General features: G+C 42.3%; 1 protein-coding gene across 1 annotated transcript; it reads left to right on the plus strand.

Annotated features, from left to right (window-relative positions):
* The first annotated feature begins 3,648 nt into the window (after positions 1-3,648).
* ap3s2 (adaptor related protein complex 3 subunit sigma 2) lies at positions 3,649-9,818 on the plus strand. The gene is made up of 6 exons (XM_077520207.1): positions 3,649-3,833; positions 4,821-4,912; positions 5,194-5,305; positions 5,480-5,551; positions 6,991-7,098; positions 7,426-9,818. Exons 1-6 carry the CDS (start codon positions 3,765-3,767, stop codon positions 7,549-7,551), a joined length of 579 nt encoding a protein of 192 aa, XP_077376333.1. The 5' UTR covers positions 3,649-3,764; the 3' UTR covers positions 7,552-9,818.
* Positions 9,819-10,003: the final 185 nt, after the last annotated feature.

Below are 10,003 nucleotides of genomic sequence, written 5' to 3' on the forward strand. Positions count from 1 at the left end.
AAATGCGGGTTACGTAAACCGCAACAACAAATACGATTTTCAGTGTGGGAATCTTGAGAGTGCTGTTTCATTCGCGTGCACCCCCCCCCCCCCCCTTTTCCATGTCAACAACATGCCTGCACGAGAGAGGAAATGTGATTCCATGACTGCTGTATAGGGAAAAAACACACTAATATAGATAATGTACAAAGTTGGGCGAAATACTGTAAATGGTTTGTTGGAGGTGCTGCACCCCACTTTTCTATGTGCATTTATTGAACCCTTCAATGAAAAATAAAATCTGGCTCTCTTCACCTTGAATTGGTGTTATTGTCTTCCCAATCTGCATGCAGTCAGTGTTCCTTTAGTTTTTGCTAGTTGACTAGTTGAATCCTTGTCTTGCTCATGATACCAAATTCAGACGTGAGGTTATCCATCCATCCATCCATTTTCTTAACCGCTTGCTCCTCACAAGGGTGGCGGGGGGGCTGCTGGAGCCTATCCCAGCTGGCTTCGGGCAGTAGGCGGGGTACACCCTGAATTGGTCGCCAGCCAATCACAGGGCACACGGAGACGAACAACCATCCACATTCACAAGCACACCTTAGGACAATTCGGAGCGCCCAATTAACCTGCCATGCATGTCTTTGGAATGTGGGAGGAGACCGGAGTACCCGGAGAAGACCCACGCAGGAGAACGTGCAAACACCACCCAGGAAGACCGGAACCTGGACTCGATCTTGCGTGTGAGATCGTCCATGTTGCCAAAAATCTAAAGAAAAAGCATGCAAGCTGGCTTGCCAATAATACTGACCTCCAATGTGAAACAGTCAATAAATCCTTGCAAAAAACAAAACAAAACCGTTTTACCCAATAATGCAAATTTTACATGTGTCATCATCCAAAAGTTCTGCCAAAAAGCCTAAGAAAAAATAAATATGCAGTCTAGCCCAATAAGCCAAACCACCAGCATGACATCATCTGTAAATGGGTGCAAAACAAGCAAAAACATGATGTCAGTAATACTGACTTATCTCATGATGTGTATGAAGCGTTGCTAAAAAAAAAAAAAAAAAAAAGCCACAGAAAGCCAAAGAAAAAGTATAACACACAATGACATCATCCATGAAGTATTACCCCAAAAAAGTCAAAGAAAAAGCTTTTATTCCCCCAAATTAAGAGCGTTGTTGCATTCCTGATAAGCTTTGTGAATTTCTGCACTGAAATGCTGCCACCCAGAGGGAAAATAAAACATCTCATGCCTGGGACTGTTATGTAGAGTGCAGACGCTGTACAGTTGTACAGTCGTCTGTGGATGTCTGAGGCCCAGGCGTGGGGGTAGGAGGAGCTGAAATTTACAGGGGGGCTGAGGGAGCACGTGACGCTTTGAGCAGACAGTAAACACAACCATGCAGAGCGGAACTCGGAACCCCACCGCTCGGGCCATAGCCCGCCGTCGCCCCTGGCCCCTCTGACCTCCGCGATTGTCACTGTCATTACGGTCGCCTTTCTTCACTATACAGAGACATCGTTTGAACAGTCGTACATTACCTCAACCCTGGCACAAATGCAACAATTAGCACTGAGGGGGAGAGGAGCGCTGCAAAAAAAATGCACGGTGGCCCACCCAAGAGTTCCAAATACAGTGAGTCACTCTCTAACAAGTGCTCACTGTACCAACATGACCCGCTTTCGTCTTAGAATGAAGAGGCCTGTCGACTTGCATTTGTTAAGTCCGCCGAATGAAAGTCGCCGCGAAGGCCGCCGGCGGGCCCACCTACCTCGAACCGTACGGCCTGGAATCCATTCTCGTGCTGCACTCATGTGGAAATAAGCCTGTTTACCACCAACGGCTCGCACATGCTAATGAGCGTCTGTTTGTTTTCCGCCGTGCTCATGCGGGAGGAAGGGAATTTTTTCTGGTGGAGTTGAGGATAATAGACGATACGCAGACAACAACCCAGGTGGTTTGGCAGAGGCCTACTGGGATCGCACAGAGATCCGCAATTTCTGCTGTCCTGGTTGGATAGTTACAGGTGCACTTGTGTATGGAGGCCCTGGTTGACCTACTGTACGTTCCATCAGTGGTTCCAAACGACCAGGGGCCGGCTGGTGCCAGTTTATGGACCATATTATTACCAGGTCACACAGAGAGATTGAACAAAACATATTTTAGTGATCATTAGAGTTTGGAAGAAGTTTTATTTTGGAAAACGTTAAGTTGCTTGTCTCTGTCACATCATAAGGAAGGCCACAGGCAGCAAAATTGAGTAAAAAAAAAAAGTCTACAGTGTTTCTTTGGAAAAGGTAAAATGTCAAATAAGGAGACAATATGTTTTTATATGTACGCTCTATCGGACAGCAAGTCATCTTAGCATCGTGGCTAATGGACTGACTAGCAAAGTGCATTGATCAGTACACCAATGAGCCAATAAACCAAAACTCAGCTAATCTGCTTGACCAGGAAGGCGAACTCTTCTGATTCTGACTCAGATGCTGATACAATAGGCATTGAAAAGTATCAGGTGTTCCCTGGGAACCATTTGGGCCTCGTACACCCGATAGATACCTCTGATTCGGATTAACACCAGACAACTTTGCTGTAGTGGTTTAGATGGAGGTCTCAAGAATCCAATTGTACAATAGTCGTCCATCTGTCCAGGTGTTCTGTTGAAACCCCTTGCATCCAAGACGCACCTATAAGTCATATCGTCCCACACAATGTACCTGTGGAGTTTCACTTAGTGTTTACGTATAACACAAAATCATCCCGTTGTAATTTGAGGACTTTACTCAGACTTGCAACAGGAGTCCAGTCTTTGTTTTAGGTTCAGCGGTCCGTTGATTGTTGGAAATAGCTTTTGAACAGAAGGTCACACAGGGAAGAATTTTAACTTCAACCTCTACAAGTTTAGGGGTAAGCCTTCCAACGATGCCATTCATATCAAAAATGGGTCCGATGTGGGATTTTGGCTATTTCTACCGTTTATTTCATTCATCCTTCTTTTTTCCCTTCCTTTTGCTTCTTGCCTATCCTTGTTTCCCACCTTATACCTTCCACCATTCCACTCTCCTCCTAATTCATTTCACCTTTCCATTTTTCATACATCTTGTTCATGTATTAATTCATTTGCATTACCCCCCCCCCCCTTCCTTATATAAGTTTATTTAAAAAGTGTATCATTTTGTGGGGACAGTCGCCTCAGCATTGTGACGAAAATCATGCGCGCCCTCTATCGGTCAATCTGCGAAACACAAAAACAAAGCCCCAAAAGGCAAGGCTTGCCGTATCGTTGTTTCTAGTCGCCTCTTAATAGTGGGTACCGACCTCGATGGACTTTTATACGGATACAGTATATATAATAATATATAATATGCATGTAAGACAGTGGTACCTAGCTTTACTGGAAGTGGGTAACAAATAATAAAATATTTTTCTCTCTCTCTCTCTCTCTCTCTCTCTCTCTCTCTCTCTCTCTCTCTCTCTCTCTCTCTCTCTCTCTCTCTCTCTCTCTCTCTCTCTCTCTCTCTACCCCCCGAGCCGCATCAATAATATTTTTAAAATGACATATTTTAGTCGATCTGCGAAGCACGCACACACATACGGAACTAATTATTTATGCGTTGTTTTTTTCCCGTTTGTTTCTTGTAGACTTTTAATTGTGGGACTGCGAACCGGAAGGACTCGTTTAAAAACTTCCTGTTTCGATCCCAAGCTAATCTCGAGCTGTTGGATAGGGTTTACTATTTTAAGAAAACGTATTGCAGTTTACGGACAAGTAAATATGATTAAAGCTATATTGATATTTAACAACCATGGAAAGCCACGGCTCATCAGATTTTACCAATATTTCGTGAGTATTACTACCATAAACGGTGGGGTCAAATACGTGTTTTATTTTTGATTAATTTGTACTATTCGCACGAAATCATGTTTCTCACCGTCTTTAATATGTTTAATTTCGTCCAGTAAAGGTGAAGAAACGTCTCAGTTTGAATGATGTGCCGCTATACCAAAAACATGCAATATTGGTACCTATGGTGTCTTCTAGTAATTTTGCAGGGTTCAGATTCAAGAGAAGCAGTGTGGTTTTTAACCTGACCATGGAACAGTGCACCAGCTGTCCACCTCAGCTGGGTCCTGGAGTTCATGGGAGTTCATCCAACCAGTTTACACGTGCTTTGTGGATTTGGAAGGCTTAGAGACTAGCCTTAGACCATGGGTGTCCAAATTTGGTCTTCGAGGACCACCATCCTGCATGTTTTAGAATAGATGTTTACGTTGGACATCCCTGGCTTAGACCATGTCTCTCGTGGGACCCCATTGCGTTACACTAGCAGTACAGCTTACTGGACCCTCTGATGCAAACTGATCCGCCCCTGTATAGGAGATGTAAAAGTATGGTCCACAGACTCCACATTACCGGTCCTGCCTTTCCAAGGCTGACCTTTTTACACATTGTATTAATGGACAGAATTTGGAGGTGCCGCCACGCCTGGGGTGTTATGGGGGTCCAGTTTGGTGGCCTCAGTATTGTGATCTCCAGCGCTGGCTGGATCGGTTTGCGGCTGAGTGTGATGTGATTGGGATAAAAATTTGCCCCTTCAAATTTTACAATTTAAATTATTTTCAGTCGGGTCACTGAATTTAATTCAGTCAGAAAATATACAATTTCTTTTCTTGAACATATATGTTATGTGACAAAACTATAATTTTTTAACTATGGCTTTTTTTTAACTTGACTACTATTTGTCTTCGCCCATACAACTGCAGTTGCATTCACATTTTTTTTAACTAGTGTTTTAATGATTGCGAATTAAACACTTGTGTTTTGTTGCAGGCAGAGGACATGCAGCAGCAGATCATTCGGGAGACGTTTCATTTGGTGTCAAAGCGGGATGACAACGTTTGTAACTTCTTGGAGGGAGGAAGGCAAGTTTAACTGCAGCTGCGCAATTAAACCTACAGATGGAGCCAGACTAAACCTTTTTTCATCAGTGGTGGTACAGTTTATTTATTATTTTATTGGTCGATGTGGGTGGGGCTTACTTACAGTATATCCCCTATCAGGACTTATATGATCCACCAGAAGAAAAAAGAAAAGAAAAAAAATCTGTCTCAGTGGCCCGGGACCACTGGTGTAAAGTACAGTAAAACAAATAGGAAGCGGTTCACTATTGTGTAGTGATATTGAATTTTGGTTGGTCTTTCAGTCTTATCGGCGGGTCCGACTACAAGCTGATCTACCGCCACTATGCCACGCTCTACTTCGTCTTCTGTGTGGACTCGTCAGAGAGCGAGCTTGGCATTTTGGACCTCATCCAGGTCAGCTCATTTATTTATTTTTAATAAAAAGAAGAAAAAAAACCATATTCTCCAGCCATACATTTCTTACTGTGATCTCAACGCCTTTTGATAACACGCCGACTTAATTTTAAACAACAGTTTTAATCACCACATTTGTGTTGGTCTTATATAGCTGTTATTTTTTGTATGCAGGTGTTTGTGGAAACGCTAGATAAATGCTTTGAGAACGTCTGTGAACTGGACCTCATATTCCACATGGACAAGGTGAGAGACTAACTGGGGGACTTCCACAAAAAGAACACTCACTCAAGAATGCACAGTTTAGATTTTTTATGTATTTGTATTGGAATCAACTCAACGCCTGATTCAATATTAGCAAATGCACGATAGCAAATATTTGAGTAATGGAAGGATTCCTACATGTTTTTATTTTTTTTAATATTTTTTTTATAATTGCTAGTGGTACTTCGATGAGTGCCCAATTTGAATAGTGCAAACAGTCAAACATATAAATACAAAAAGAGAACTCTTGCTAGGAGCTACATTAAGCCAAAACTCATGTGGAGACATTCGGGCATCCGGCCAAAAATGGGCACAAAAATATGCAAAAAGGGTTGAATAGTTGTCATTTAGGCACTCACCTAGCAATGATGAATTGCAAATCATCAAGGGTTGACTCACTATACAGGGTTGTTTAATTTCACACTTGATAGGTGGGAAGTCACTCCAGGGACCCAACCAACTATTTGCCTAGTTCAGACCATATCGACGATTGATCTTGATTGACTTTTCTTGGCAGGAAATGGGTGCCATGTTGTGCGGTGAGGTTTGGCACTCTCTAGAATGTTTCCCACAGTTGAGGGAAAACCTCAGTGAAATTGAAATAAGGATTTATCAAAATGAGACTTCCCATGTGTCACAAGATGAAAACCATATTCCGAACCGCCACTATGCACAAGTTGACTCTATAGCGCCTTGTTAGAGAGTAAGAAGTTGCGAGCACTGTATTCTTCGAGCAGACTTCACCAGCCACATCTGAATGCCATTAAGGTGATGAATCACTGATTGCTCTGTCAAATATTTGCAGCAGTTGTTGGCTTTTTCCTGTTTTCTAACCGTTAACCGGTGGGTTGCAGGGTTATAGCAGTTCTGAATTTTTCACGATAGTTGGTTTTTATTTTGTTTTGACTTTTTTTTTTTTTTTTAAATTGAGTTAATTTTAATTAGTTTTTAAAGCAGCTTTGTTAGTATTTTTTGTTTTTATTTTGTTGAACATGCTTCATTTTAGTTTATTTTTTTATTTTTTTAGTTTTAGCTTTTATTGTAGTCTTTTAAAAGTATAATTATATGTCAAGTACAAGGTATCGTGTAATACAGTACAATTCTCAAGCGACTGTTTGACCTTCCTTCTTTACGGATGTATACCAATTCAGAACTAATAAATACATTTAACATGAATCCTGAAAGCTGATGAATAATATTATTTGACAAAGATGAAAACAAAAGGACATTTTTGACACAATTGTAGTTAGTTTTTGTTAATTTTATAAAAATAAGATGTCGTTTCAGTTACCGGTAATTTAGTGACTGAAAATATATTTCAATTTCAGTTATTTTGTTAGTTTTCGTTAAACTATATTAAAAAAAACAACAACCTTTTGGCGTGTTGTCACGCTTGTTTCCCCTCCCGCTCCTTGCTGCAGGTCCACTACATCCTGCAGGAGGTGGTCATGGGCGGCATGGTGCTGGAGACAAACATGAACGAGATCGTGGCCCAGGTGGAGCTGCAGAACCGCATGGAAAAGTCGGAGGTTGGACTTACAACTCGCATGCATACGTGTAATATGCTTGTTGATGGAAATGTGGTTGAAACGTGGATTGAAAAAAAAAGAAATAGATCGAGACAGAGACAGATGGATTGCTGAGAAGACGGATAGACAGAGAGACAGGTGGATGGTCGATGGATAGTTGGATGGATGTACTGAGAGACTGATGGCTGTAGACCTCGACAACAATTTACATGCTGAAAGATGATAGACAAACAGTTAGCTGGTTGGACTGATAGATAAACAGATACCTGGAAAAAAAACAACAACAAAAAACAAAGCATAAATATTAATGTGTCTTGTTCCACACAGGGGGGTTTGTCTGCGGCGCCCGCTCGCGCCGTCTCCGCCGTGAAGAACATGAACCTGCCCGAGATCCCGCGCAACATCAACATTGGAGACATCAACATCAAAGTGCCCAGCCTTTCTCCGTTCTGAGTACGACTCAGCGGGAGGGGGCGGGTGTGGTCCAGTGACCCCCTCCTCGCTCGGATGCGGTAAACTTGAACTCTCCTGGCCACCAACGGCGTTCACAACAACCGCTCGCTCCCGGCCGATTGTGTGCGTGCCGGATAGAAGCTGTTAGTCGTTTGAACGTTGTCGTTTATTTTCCGACCTTGAGTCTAGGTTGAATTTGCACAATATTGTCAATGTGTGTTTCATGACGCAGTGGTCAGGAAACCTATGGCAAGTGGACCACATTTTTTTGCAGCGCGGATTCTTTAAAAACAGAGTTATGTGAATTTTGTGTCTGGCGAGTCACCAGATGGCAAAAATTAAATTTCCTTGCAATTTAGCAATTTAGCATTGTCCATCTGTCTGTGAATATGTGGTTCAAATTGGGTAGCAACTGAAAAAGATCTTTAGGATGAGTTGGCCTTTAATAGACATTTTAAAATAACCAACTCAAGTAACACAAAATGGCCGCTTCGAACCAAACATTCCAGCGTATGGGTTCTTGAGACTTGTTTTAGGGGGTCGACTGATGAACGACATGTCTACCAATGTCACCGTACTATGTGAAACTAGCTTCAGCATGATTGGCACTAATTAAGACTAATTCCCAAGCACGAGCACGGTCCTCCACAAAATGGCTTCTTCGGACCAAAATGGCCGACTTCCTTTTGAAATTCGGCCATGCGTCCTTCATTTTCCGTGTATTTATTTCAGATGTTCAAGGGGTTTGCTACTGAGTGAGTTCAGCGGGTCGTGCTTGTTGTGTTCTCCATGTGGCCCCTGATGGGAAAAAGGTTGCCGTAAAGCATCAGGTGAATGTGAATATTTATGCATGTTTCATATTTTATGACTTGGCTGACAAGCGTATTTTTCCTTTCCTCAAGTTGACGCTCATCACTCGTCTTGATTTTTGAGATATTCCCTCCCCTCCGTAACACGATCCCTATTGGCTCCCGTGCAGGCTGGAATGCGTCTTCTTCCATCCGGGCGTCCAAACGTCTGCCTGTCCTCGGCGGACTGTCGTCACGAGCCATTTCTCCCGCTCCTTCGCGCTAATATTAATCTCACTGACATGTGCGTGGGTTCAGGAGTCACACGATCGCCCCTTCCCTCTGAATACAGCGTGGCGTGAAAGCGGAGCGTCCTCCAAAGCCGTGAAGCAGGAAAGACGCTCTTGAGTTTATTTTTTTTTCCGGGACCGTTTTAGTGTTTGTAGTTCTCAGAGGGCCATACAAAAGCTGAATACACACGCATGCACATCTGATGTTTTTATTAACGAATATCTTCCTGCTTGCAGGTTCCAAAAGCTACATCCACACATACCAGTTTGGCCCCCAAAGCACACCCCAGATTTTTTATTTATTTATTTATTTATTTTTTTGAAAATTCAATCCCTGAAGCCAGTTTCGCTTTGCAATAATATGAATTTCGGGAAGCATGTTCATCATGACTCGACCCACAAAATAAATAAATAAATAAAAGACTCTTGAATTCATACCTGAACAACAGAGGAAACCTGACATTTTAGTTTTAAGCTCCCCCAACATTGATGTAGTTGCACCTATGAACCGTTTTTCTTTTTTTTCTCTTTTTTTTTCAGCCTCCAAAGCCAGTTTGACTGAGGCTCATAAAATTTTATAGGCATGTCTAATGTGAACAAACCCACAAGAACGTCTCAAGAACTCATGTCAGAAAAGACACAAAAGTCTACCTTTTTGGCTTACACCGACCTGCTACCAACCAGTATTTTGGGACAATTCAGGTAGAAATGATAAGTCCTACAAATGTGATTCCTGCAAGGACACAGGAAGTCAGCCATTTTTCAAAACAAAATGACACACTTATTGTCTTTTCAGACTCGACGTCTTAATCATTTTTATGGGTTTTCTCATGACAGACCACGTCTACCAGATATCATGTTGCTAAGGTCAACTAGCTCCAGGAATTTTCAAAATGTTTTCAGTGCGCTTCATACCAAAATGTCCGACTTCTGTGTCCTTTCGTGCGTGCTCTCTTGAGACGTTTCTGTGAGTCTTCTAAGGATAAGACCTAACTGGCTTTTGGGGTTGGCTTTTTGAACCGTGCTGACATGGGCCATATATTGCCCACTGGTCCAAGGTTGCCCACCCCAAAAAGTTTCTATTGTAACTGTATAGAGCGTGCTTGTCTTATTTACCGTGTTTACTGGTTCAATTGTTGATGTAAGTACATATTTCTGTACATGAATAAAATCTGCTGTCAGCCACAAACCACCTGCAGTCGTTCTTGCGAGGAAACGCTCGTTGCGTGTACTCGCTGTACCTTCGAGGAATTCTCTTGAAGCTACGCCACCACAACCGAGGTTTGTTGTTACAGCCGCATTCTTTCAATCACCCGCCTCCTAATCTTTTTTTTTTTTTTTTTTTAAACCCCCTCCAACTCAAATATGGGGAGC

The sequence above is a fragment of the Festucalex cinctus genome, chromosome 4, assembly GCF_051991245.1.
Source record: "Festucalex cinctus isolate MCC-2025b chromosome 4, RoL_Fcin_1.0, whole genome shotgun sequence".
Taxonomy (NCBI): domain Eukaryota; kingdom Metazoa; phylum Chordata; class Actinopteri; order Syngnathiformes; family Syngnathidae; genus Festucalex; species Festucalex cinctus.